The 12,390-nt window shown below is 41.5% G+C and overlaps 2 protein-coding genes across 2 annotated transcripts; both read right to left on the bottom strand.

The window, feature by feature from the left end:
- Window positions 1-2,585: 2,585 nt before the first annotated feature.
- Window positions 2,586-4,685, bottom strand: LOC102705812 (peroxidase 2-like). Its single transcript, XM_006653067.1, has 2 exons — window positions 4,482-4,685; window positions 2,586-3,419 (listed from the first exon to the last, which is right to left on the bottom strand). Exons 1-2 carry the CDS (start codon window positions 4,683-4,685, stop codon window positions 2,586-2,588), a joined length of 1,038 nt encoding a protein of 345 aa, XP_006653130.1.
- Window positions 4,686-8,890: 4,205 nt separating this feature from the next.
- Window positions 8,891-10,420, bottom strand: LOC102716492 (peroxidase 5-like). Its single transcript, XM_040522896.1, has 2 exons — window positions 10,223-10,420; window positions 8,891-9,709 (listed from the first exon to the last, which is right to left on the bottom strand). Exons 1-2 carry the CDS (start codon window positions 10,418-10,420, stop codon window positions 8,891-8,893), a joined length of 1,017 nt encoding a protein of 338 aa, XP_040378830.1.
- Between the last annotated feature and the right edge of the window lie 1,970 nt (window positions 10,421-12,390).

The following is a 12,390-nucleotide window of genomic DNA, read 5'->3' as shown; positions in this document are numbered from 1 at the left end:
AGATGTTTATGCATAGACAACCTTTTCATGAAATATTCTATGATTCTGTTTTAAACTTTCGACATTTTTGGTTGACGCTACTTTGAACATTGGTTACGATTTTATTTTTTGAATTTCCAGCATATTTTCATTTTGGAGATTATAGAATTTAGAGATTTGCTTTGGTCCAATAAAAAGTACATCGAGATACCGGTACCTCACTCGCGGTACCTAATTATTTCTGATCGTTGGATCTAACCGTGCACATCCTACTCAGCTATATCCAATGGTAGAAAACGATTTGGTGTCTCGAGGTACCAGTATGTCGAGATACTTTTTATTGGATCGGAGCAAATCTCACTTTTTAACGGTGGTAAAAAAATTCATACGGCTGCATGATTACCTCATTGGCCAGGAAAGTAGCGTTTGTTCCTTGAGCAACTAGTCCTTGAGAAGGAGAATATTTCAGCTACGTCCCCGGCAACACCAACCGAAGAACTTGACAAGATTCTTGTGCTTGGCCTCGCTGATGGTGCTAACTTCGGCGAAGAAGCCCTTGTGACCATCACCGATCACCTTCAGTATCTTCTTCACAGCAACTTGACGACCCAGCAGCTTCAGGTGTCCTCTGTAGACTACCCCAAAGCCACCCCTCCCAACCATGCAATTCGCCGAGAAATGGTCTGTCGCTGCGGCCAAATTGCGGTACTCAAATCGCCTGGCGCCACCTGTTCCTTTCCCCAAGGTTTTTCGAGTGTTTGCGTGCATCCAACATGAGAGCACCCACCATGCCGCCAGTGTCAACACCACAACTCCTGCTATCAACCCTCCAATGATCACCAATGTCCGACTATGTCTATTTGCAGTGCACACATGCAAAATTAATACCAACACAAGATTCATGGGCACGGCTTTATGGTATCTATCAATTGGATGAGGATGTCAAATATTATCTTGCACTGACGAAAAAAACAATGATGCTTACCACTCTAATTAGAGAGAAAGGGTCATGCATTTGTACTAACTTGGATGATTTCACAATTTGCAAATTATGATGTTTTTCATTAGAAATTTTAGGCTTTCAAACAGATAATGAGGTTGACTGATCCATTTTGTTAATACTAACCAGATAGTTTGCTTGGGCCAAGAGCGTCCGTGTCGCTCCCTCCTCAAGGGCGACTCAGACGGTGACGAAGCTTTCTCGCTGGTTTCCCAGACCCACCTGCTCTATCTTGCCGTCGCAAAAGCGGGTGCGATGGCAAAGCTGGGGATAAGTGGTAGCCAAGGGGCGACACGTGACGATGGTGAATAAATCCGCACGGAGGCGGAACGGAGGAGCTGGTGCGTGATGAGGGATGGCCAAGAGGGATTGCTTGTAGTTACTGTTATGCAGTAGCTGCAAATGACATGTGCGCTCTATCCCATGGACCCACATGTCAGACTCTATTACTACAAAACAACAAATACGGAGGATCCCTCCACGCCCGGTGGTGGCAGGGTTGAGGCCAGCGACAGCTGGGGTAGGCAAGGCGCGATGAGGAGAGTGTCACCTGCACCAGCATCAATGAGAGTTCGGCCTCCTTTCCCCCTAGCTAGATCCCCTTTTTCCGATTTGGCGTGACGATGACAGTAGCGGTGGACAGCGCTGCGGCAAGGTCCTCGTCATACCATTGCCACAGCCTGAGATCTGGAAGCTAAAGCGATATGTTGCAACAGAGGTCGTGGCGGTGGAAACCATAGCTTGCTCAGAGGCATTGTTATGGTGTCGTTCCGTGCCTTGGAGGCGTTGTTATGGTGTTTCTCCCAGTTCCACTGAATTCCAGGTGAAGACCTTGTTCTGGTTGCCAAATAAGCGATGGCGACATCTCATGTCGGTCCTACATGGAGGTACCGCTTTGGAGAACCGTTTTGCACAACATGGACTATTGCTGGACTACCTTATTGGCTCTGAAGCTCTTCATGCCTAAGATGTTTGGTGGGCCTTGTCTTCTTGACTCCATCATTTTGTGTTGGGTGACCAACTTCCTTCATTGTTCGGCTAGGAATAGTTAGAATTGCTTTGTTGTGGAGTGTGATGAAGCTTGACAACAATAACTTCTTGCAGGTCCTTCTAAGGGTGTTGGAGCTAGCCTTGTTTAAGATGCGGCTTTGGTAGCTTGGGCTGATGTCCATTGTGGAAGTTGGTGTTCTCTTGCTCGTTTTGGTGTATGTTTGGAGCCAACATCGTGATTACTGTGGAGTCAGAGCTATTGTTCCGCTAGGCGGCAAGCTCGGTAACAACGACATATGCTTTGGCAACTAGTGGTAGTAGGGTAATAAAATTTATATCTCACTACTTATTTTTATAAGTATATTAAATATTTTATTCTAAACATTGGTAAAATATATTTATTAATTTATCTATGTTGAACTGATATATGATAAACAAATTTACCGTATTTTAGTTTTAATCCTATCATTACCAAATTTTAATACATATACTACTGTTATAGTATAATAAAATTAGTTTTATTAGATCCAAAGCAATAAACGACTCGCGACCATTCGAGGGTATCTTAAACAATTCTAAAATCGAAGGTATTAAACCAAGGATAAATAATGCTTCTCTAGTTCAGGTTGTTGATGGATCTGCAGCTCTTCCTGACCTCGAAACGGGTCCCCTCGGCGGGGAGGTTGCTGAGCTTGGCCATGGCGGCGGCGAACTCCATCTCCCACCTGGTGGCGTTGCCACCGAGCACACTGACTTTCCGTCGCGTGTCGGTCGCGTTGAGCAGCTCCCAGTCGGACCTGAGCAGCACCATGTTCTGCGTGTTGGCGAGGTAGAAGCTGTTGTCGAGCACGCCCACCGCCGCCGTGTCCACGCCGGCGGCGTCGAAGCCGGACGCGTTCCGGAACCCGGCGTCCATGTCGCGGATGTTGAACGGCTCCGTCGGGTCCGTCGTGTTCTGCACCGCCTTCTGGGCCTCCACGTCCTTGCCCAGCGCCGCCTTGTACGCGGCCGTGATCGGCGTCGACACGGACCGCGAGCTGCTCAGGCGGTCCTGGAAGGAGGAGAGGTGGCTGACGCCGACGGCGTGCGCGCCGGAGAGGACGACGAGCTCCTCCGCGGTGAAGTTCTTCGCGGCGAAGTTGTCCTTGAGCTGCCCGATCTTGAAGACGGAGTCCGGCAGGGTGGCGGCGGCGGCGGCGGCGGACGAGACCACGCCGTCCCTGCGGCCGGTCACGACGGTGTAGTTGATCTTGCCGCGGCTCATGACGGCGGCCGCGTCGCGGCCAGCCAGGACGACGATGTCGGCGCAGGAGACGGTGTCGCCGAGCTTGGCCTTGATCGTGTCAATCACCTCGAAGCCGGCGAGGCCGATGTTTCTGCCCGCCGCCTTCTCGGTGCCGGAGCTGCCGTTGAACGGCGTCGTGTCCAAGAGCACCGATCCATCGCAACCCTGCGTTTTCAACCACACATGCACCAGCCACCAAGTTAAGCCTACTCCGACCTGTAGAACTGTAATTAATTACTCATCACTACTGCCAAATACTTCGTTTCTTTATTTAAAGTCATTGCCTTTTAGATTCATCTAATTTTAAATATTTATATATATATTAATTAGTTTCTAATAATTTTATATATTTGAATAAAAATTTTAAATAAGACAATCGGTCGGACAATCCAAAAGTGAACCGTGACAAATTGGAAAAAACCACAGGGAGTATTTTTTTACGATGTAAATGTTCAGACTTACACTGTAACTACCATATAAATTTCAATAACTGCATTGTATTTTTTGTAATATATGCTATGTAACAAAGAGAATTATGACTAAAGGTAATTAACTACCAACTTGTAACGGACGGAAAGAGAGAGATAAAAAATCACATATAAAAAAAATTTGACATCGTATTTTTAGCACAAGTGAGTAATTCATTCTGATCCTTCACAATAAATGTGAATGGGCCAAGAATATAGGTCAATATTCCAGCCCATGGATGTGCCGGCAACTTCCAAACAAGGCCCATGCTTACTACAATCAAGAAATATCAATAGTGTATCATACTAATTATCTGAAAGAACAAACTATCCCTCTACTTCAAAATAAACTTATTATAATCGTTGCTAGTCAATTCTCGGAAAAATTTAGATAAGCTTAGAACTACATTTAGGGGAAAACCCTTATGAACTAAATAAAACTGCAAACCTAATCTAAGTGAAACTCAGACAAATTAATGATACATAATATAAACTGAATCATGCCATGCATATCAGCATGGCTACCAAATAGTAGAATTTTCGAACAAACCATCAAATGGTTCACAGTAAAACCATATATTTACAAATGATAAATAATCTGTGAATACAGATTTTATATACGTGTTGATTTAAAAGCGAATGCTAAAAATTAAACTACAATGGTACTCTAATTTAAGCTTGAAAATCTTAATTTTAACATAAAAGTATAATCAGAATAGAAAAAAAATTAGGGCACAGTATAGTAAAGAATACTACATACATTGACCCAGCAGTCATGGAAGACCAAGCGGAGGAGGGCGGGGCCAAGGCGGGGATCGCCCTTGATAGCCGCTTCCACCAACGTCCTCACCGTGCCCTCGACGCCGTCGCCGCCGGCCACCGCCGCCTGCACCTGCACGGCGACCACCGCGCAGAGACATACCACGACGGCGCCGGCAACGGCGCCGGCGTGCGTAGCCTTCATCGCCATCGATCGATCGATAATCTCTCTTCTCCAAATTGTTTGATTTCTAATACCAACTAATTAAGCTAGAATCAGCTTGCTGGTTAGACAGAGGAGTTGTTGTGCTTAGTATCGATGAACTGGCTGTGCTGTGTCGTCCAAGGGTACGTATATATAGCGCTCTGGAGCTTAATTAGCTTGCATGCACACAATCGTTCAAATTATATTATATTTTGTTTGTTTTATATTGTAAGATGTATGCAGGAAATACATGAATGCTTCCTAACCAACCAACTTTAAGCTGCTGGATATATAGACTTCGATATCATCGATCGTTTGACCATGCAAACATACAGGAACAAGATCCACGGCAGAGTGTAAATTGGCGCGAATGTGTGCGTTCCAGTTGTTGCGTTTTCTCCCTCTACCAGATGGAAGAATATTGCAGCATTGCATACGTAAAAATACAAAATCATCTGAAGAAAAGTAGGCTACATCCTTTGTGGCTTTGTCTCAAACTCAAAATATAATAATTTATTTATAGGGTCCAGAAAATTTATTCTACACAGTACTCTGTCTACCACCTCATTTCAGCTCATCACACAACTAGTATTTAAAATTTTCACCTAGTTACCTATATCTCAATTAATCCTAAACATGGTTACACATGCCTTCTTAGTGCCCCTTTGAATCACAAAAATAAAAAATGGAGAAATAAGAAAAACATATGATTCTGATAAGAATGTAGGTGTAGAAAAAAGGATTACAAAACACATGAAAAATATAGGAATGACCGTTTGATTGGACCACAGGAAAAACACAGAAATTTAAGGACAGAGATAGACTCAAAGGATTTTTTCCATGAGGTTGAACCTTTTGTTAAATTTCCTTCAAAACTTGTATAGGAAGATGCATTACATAGGAATTCCATAGGATTTCATAGGATTCATTCCTTTGATTCAAAGGGCTTTGAAAGAAAAATTCTCATAGGAATAAAATCCTCTAAAATTACTATGAAATTCCTTTGAATCAAAGGGGCCTTAATCTCCATGGAAAACTCTAGAAATCCTTAGCCTCAGTTAAATATTTGAAGCACACCATATATAAGTAAATATGGATACCATGGCTTCAATTGGGGATCTCCTGTCCAGGTACTTGGAGAAGTGTTAGTCTCTCTGTTTCATATTATTGGAATATTTATCTTTTAGATTTCTCTTGAAGTCATTTTATTTTCAAATATAAATAAGTTTATGGAAAAAATTTCAACACCACAACATAAAATCAATTTAGTTAAATACATCATGGAATATATTTTTATTATATTTGTTTTGTGCTGAAAATGTCACTATTTTTTTTTATAAATTTAGTCGAATTCAGTTTAGCATATACAGAGCAAACCTAAAACAACCTACAATATGAAACATTGGTTGATGTTTGGAAGAAGCATCCGTGCTTAATCGATGGTTAACTTGTAACTACGCTAATTAATTGCTCTTGCAACTGTTTAAACAAATTTGAGAAGATGATTTGTATTGAATAAAAAGGACACCTACAAATGTAAGTTATCACATGGCCATGTTCTCTCCGGGGGGGGGGGGGGGTTGGCACCCGGTTTAGAATTTTTTAATTAGAATTCATATATTTTCCCCATATATGTTTCCTCTAAATCTAAATTCAAATAGCATAGTGATCTAAGTTCGGTTCAAAGCACAAAAAAACAAGTGAGTGACACACATCTATATTTTATTCTAACTCCGTCCCTCTCCACAGAGTAATCACGCTCCAAATTAGCACTTGCATTAGCGCTAGGATTGTTTTCTAGTTGGGCAATTTTCTGGTGCATTTGACTTGTAGTATTATACTACTAGTAGAAAAAGAGTATTTTCGTACTTTGTTATTTACTTGATTAGCAATATTTTGTAATTTTGTTTTTTTACAATAAAGATCACAATAAAAAGAACGTTCTACTGCACCTAATATTGTTGGTAGTATAATTTAATCATAGTCGTCCAATCAAAATAGATCAACGGTATGAATTAAATTTCACTGCAAGTAAAATGCACCGGAGTCGGCATATTTCTAGTTAGGAAAATGGAACGGTACAATATATACAAGTTAGCAACTCCAACCAAATTCGTGGGTATGTCGCATTGTGTTTCTTTGGTTTCGCCGAGCCGGCGAAGGTCGATCGCTTTTATTAAGACAGGCCGGGAAAACACCAACAAACTGCTACAAAACAACCGGAAAGCACCGAGATTTTGAAGCTGTCTGCCCCGCTGGGCAACACCTACATACGAAAATCGAAATTACTGCGTACGTGCAGAAGATCAGTATATAGAATACTGATCAGATGATCACTGGCAGAGCACAGAAATTAATCTTGTTTAAGTGCGTTCGTTGTTTTCGAATCTGCTGGCCTCGTTAGGATGGAGACAGGACGGAACCAGAAATTCAGGGCTCAAAAATAAAATATAAATTTTTTAATTAAATTTTAGTGACCTATTCATTTCGAAGGAAAAACACACGATCCGATTCCTCCATTTGGTTTGTAGAATGAAAAATTTTACACACAGCAAATATAGAAAAGTTTCTATGTACTCAAACCTCTTGGAAAATTCCTACGGATTGGTATTACGATACATTCCTATTCCTCCACTTTTTCTATTCCATTGAGATTAGATTCCTACAAACCAAATAAGCCCTAACTAAAAATAGTAATATTCTAATGAATTTTTTACCCTTGCGTATCACGCCAGCCCAAGCTGCCACACGTCTGGTACTCCCCCTGGTGGAGATATACGCATGTTCATACGATGCTTATCATGATCTTGCTAGTGAGCTATACATCTTTTTGTTGATCTTTGAGTATGCGTTGTCCTTCTTCTTCAGTTGAAAACAGGGTAACAATCTCTTCGCGTGCACGATGCTCAGACTGTCAAGCTTAACAATAACCCTTATACTGGCTCTGCACTAAAAAATAATCATATTTGGAGACATTTTTCTGTAGATAACCTTCAAATTACCTTTAAAATTCTTATTTATGGCGGCAGTTTGAGCGAGATGCTTCATTATTAACAATCTCTATCTTGTCGAAAGACAGAAATTTGTAAATCTCACTAATAATTAAGCTCCTACCTACATGTTACAATTTGAGGGATTTGTAAAATTACAACTTGTTTTGTTTCTATCTTACAAGAGTAAATTGGAAGGAACTGTAACTTTAACAAATTACGACCTCAACAAGTAATTTCGCAAAGCTACAAGTTAGTGAATGCTAACTTCGGTTCATATCGTAAGACTTTCTAGCCTTTAATAAATTTATCAATTGATGAATGCATATAATTTATATATATGTCTAGATTTAGTAGCATCTATATGAATCTAGTTAAGACTTAAAAAATCTTACTGTACAATTTTAACAAAACTGTATGCCGTTTATTTTTTTTTCTGGCAACGTGGGTCCAGTCACGCGGATGCTACTCGACTAATGGAGTGACACGTGGCGGCACGTGGCAGTCAACGTTAGCACAGCTATTGTAGTAGGATACCAGGCACGTTATAATTTTAAGAAATTGTATTTATAATGTTTAGGTACGCGAAAGTTCTCACGAATGCTGTCAATAAGTGATACAGTTCCTTAAAATTTACTTATTTTTATAAGGATTTTAATCTCTACTGGTATTCTTTTAATTTTCTAATACTAGTTTTGCAGTCGAGATTTCAACTAAATTTGCAATCACATCTAAATTTCCCTACGTGGATCATGCTGTGTTGTAGCTGTAAATATGTCGTGGTTAGCAATATACACATTTTGATTTTTTATTTAACACCGTTAACTTTCGAATCTATATTTTACCATTCGTCATTTGTCTTATTTAAAATACGTATATAATTATTAATTATTCTACTATCATTTGATTTATTATAAATGAAATTTTAAGAGAGACTTTTATACTTTTGTATATTTGCATAAGAAGTTTGACATGATTTAAAACTTAACTGTGTAAAATAAAAAAAGAAGGCAGCTAGTGATAAGTTCAAAATCAGTTTTCTTAGACCGTATAAATATGTTTATTTCTCTCAATCCAATAACACAGTAAAGCTGCCATTACGATTTCTCCGCTTTGGCGGTACGATTTACGGAACTATCAACACACTTAATTATGAACGACTCTTAGTTTCGTTCTGCACCATGCAATTATTTTTGGTTAGCAACAGTAATCAATCTAGTTGGTGGATCTGCAGCTTTTCCTGATCTCGAAGCGTGTCCCCTCCGCGGGAAGGTTGCTGAGCTTGACCATGGCGGCGGCGAACTCCGCCTCCCACTTGGCGGCGTCGTCCCTGAAGTCGCTCAGGCTGCCCGACGCCTCGCCGTCGGTGCGCAGCACCCAGTCGGACTTGAGGAGGACCATGTTCTGCAAGGTGGCGTGGTAGAAGCTGTTGTCGAGCACGCCCACCGCCGTCGTGTTCACGCCGGTGGCGTCGAAGCCGGACGCGTTCCGGAAGCCGGCGTCCATGTCGCGGATGTTGAACCGCTCCGTCGGGTCCGTCGTGTTCTGCTGCCCCTTCAGGGCCTCGACGTCCCTGGCGAGCGCCGCCGCGTAGCTCGGGTCGATCGGGGTGGCGGTCGCCGCGTTGAGGCGGTCCTTGAAGGAGGAGAGGTGGCTGACGCCGACGGCGTGCGCGCCGGATAGGACGACGAGCTCCTCCGTTGTGAAGTTCTTCTTGGCGAAGTTGCCCTTGAGCTGGCTGACCTCGAAGGTGGACTGCGGCAGGGTGGCGTCGGCGGCGGCGGCGGACGACACCACGCCGTCCCTGCGGCCGGTCTTGAGGGCGTACGTGATCCTGCCGCGGCTCAGGATGGCGGCGGCGTCGCGGCCGGCCAGCACGACGATGTCGGCGCAGGAGACGGCGTCGCCGAGCTTGGCCTTGATCGCGTCGATCAGCTCGAAGCCGCGGAGGCCGATGTTGTTCGCCGCCGCCTTCTCGACGCCGGAGCTGCTGTTGGACGGCGTCGTGTCCAAAAGCACGGACCCATCACACCCCTGCATTTTTCATTACAAGCGTAGTTAAGTTAAAAAAAACTATGCATGGAAATTATTCATAAAAACCATGCATTTTTCATTACAAAAATACAATTTAATGAATAGGTTTGTTATTTGTCAACACTTGAAAATTTTTAATCTGTCGATCAATTTTCCTATCCATTTGATTTGCTTCAATATTTGTGCTGGTCCACGTGCTACGTACTTTGTTAGATTTTCTTAGCTACTGTTTGATCTTAATCCAACCTAAAAAAATCGACAGATAGATTTAGTTTTTTCAATCAACAAATCAATAGGTATCCCTTTAATGAATCTCACCAATATGCACGAAAACTATTATAATCTGGATAAGCATAGCAATAAATACATTTAGGTGAACCCACATATGCAAATTAAATTAAAATATCAACAATGTGTATGTTTACTCGATGACAGAAAATAATTAAATTGCCTAATGACAAAAAATTTAAACCAAAATTGCATTATTCCGAAGAAACTGGAGACAATACATACGTTGACCCAGCAGTCGTGGAACACCAAACGGATGAGGGCGGGTCCAACGCCGGGATCGGCTTTGATGGCCTTCTGCACCTCCTCCCTCACCGTGCCCTCCACGTTGCCGCCGGCCGCCGCCGCCGCCGCCGGCTGCACGGCGAGCAGCACGCAGAGTGACAGCACGGCGGCGCCGGCCACCGCACGCGTAAGCTTCATCGCCATTGACGATCGATCTCTAGCTTCTTACTGCTGTTAGAGAGGAGGGGTGATATATATAATATATATATAAATTGTTCTTAGGACCGCGATGAACACAAGACTGCTGTGTTGTCCATGGGTATATATAGTTCCTGAAGTGACGATCATATACACATTTGAGTAGGGTACAGGTTGTACGCAGACAAGCATTCGATTATATTATTAGTGTAATATTACTTATCTGTACAACTGTGTGTGTGTATATATATATAATGTATGAAGGAAAATGTATGAATGCTTCTTTGCCAACTAAGCACATTGCATGCAGTTGCTGAATAAACTTCGATATCATCGTTTGACCGTGAAAACTAACTTACAGGAATAAGGTTACGACAGCGTGCAAAATGGCAGTTAAATTCTTAACATGTTTCCGTTTCTTGCGTTTCCCCCCTTCAGTATTATTACTACATCGAAGATTACGCCCGTGCAAACCCAAGAATGTTCTCATACATGCATGCATCGTCAACATTCTTAACATACGTTTTGGGATGGACGTCGATTGATCCGTAAGAGCGGATAAAATAGCAGGCTATAAGCCAGCTATAAGTATATTTTAAAAAGATAAGAGAGAAGAGATAAGAGAGGTTGGCTACTAATTTATAGCCAGCTGCACACGGACTCCAAGACACAATATGTATATGATATATGTGACAATGTATCAATGTTTTTGTAGGTAACTATTGTATGAATTGACTATTAGATTGACTATAGATAAATTGGAGCTAGTAGTTAGCTATACTATTGAACTTAGCTCTAATTAATTTGTCGATGGCTAATTAATATAGTTGGAAACAAAATATAGTTCATTTACTTGGCATGTAACCTGGCGCGGACTAATCTTTATTTTATATTTTCATCATTAAGAGTATTCTTAACATACGTTTTGGGATAAACAGTTATCTTTTATTTATAAACTCTAGTTAATTGTACATATATATTTTATATGTTCTTGGTATATCGTTGTACTAATATCTTCATCTCCACATACGTGGTCTTAAAAGAGATACGGTTAATGGTAGATATTAAATGGCACCAAGCAAAATGTATGTATTTGGCCAAAGCAATTTTGCAATTCTTGAGAAAATATCAGGAGATACCAAAATTTTAGTGTAAAATTTGGTATCTTTTGATACCTTAGGTAATAGGAGGTACAAAATTTTACACTAAAAGTACCTCTCGGTGCCTACTCAAGAACCATAAAATTGCTAATTTGGTCATTATATAGTTGGATGTAGAGGCTGGGTTTAAATCCATTATCTAAGAAAAAATGTGTATGCCTATGGAAGAAATTCATGTTAGCAATATATCCTCGATTTTGGCACTGATCGGGTATAATCTTGGTTGGGTAGAGTCAGCCATGTCGAACAATATCACCACACCTCTGAACAGTGCTTCTCACCGGCGGCCATGACTTGGTTCAATATCAGTTTATTCACTGCATAGTCCAAACGACTGTTTGTTGCAATTAACCAAAAATTATTGGATGCTTATGTTGTTCTCTGTCTTGGTTTAACCGATCGAGCCGGCGAAGGTCGATCGATATATTAAAAGATGACAGCAAAGTACAGCGACGAAGAAGTGCATGTATATATGCTGGAAATTAATTAACAAGATGAAAACAACAAGAACTTGACACAGCCAGCTCCGCTGAACATCTCAAACGAAACTACCAAGTATTTAAATGCATATATATGTAATTAAAACACATCAGGTTTGATTTGCAGGGCCCATTTCAGGCTTAATTCAGGCTCGCCATCTGGCTACAAATTAACCATTGCTTCTGTGTGCTTCTTGTTTTGTCGAGCCCGGCAAATCATTTGGATTTATCTGAACGATGCTGCTTATGATCTTGATAATTAATGAGCTCGACAACTGTATCATGTACGACGCGCTTTGTGCATGTCTTTTTTGGATGATATGGATACCAG

This window comes from Oryza brachyantha, chromosome 4 (genome assembly GCF_000231095.2).
Source record: "Oryza brachyantha chromosome 4, ObraRS2, whole genome shotgun sequence".
Lineage (NCBI taxonomy): Eukaryota > Viridiplantae > Streptophyta > Magnoliopsida > Poales > Poaceae > Oryza > Oryza brachyantha.
Note: the sequence above shows the minus strand (reverse complement) of the source record. Positions and strands in the feature narration are given on the sequence as shown.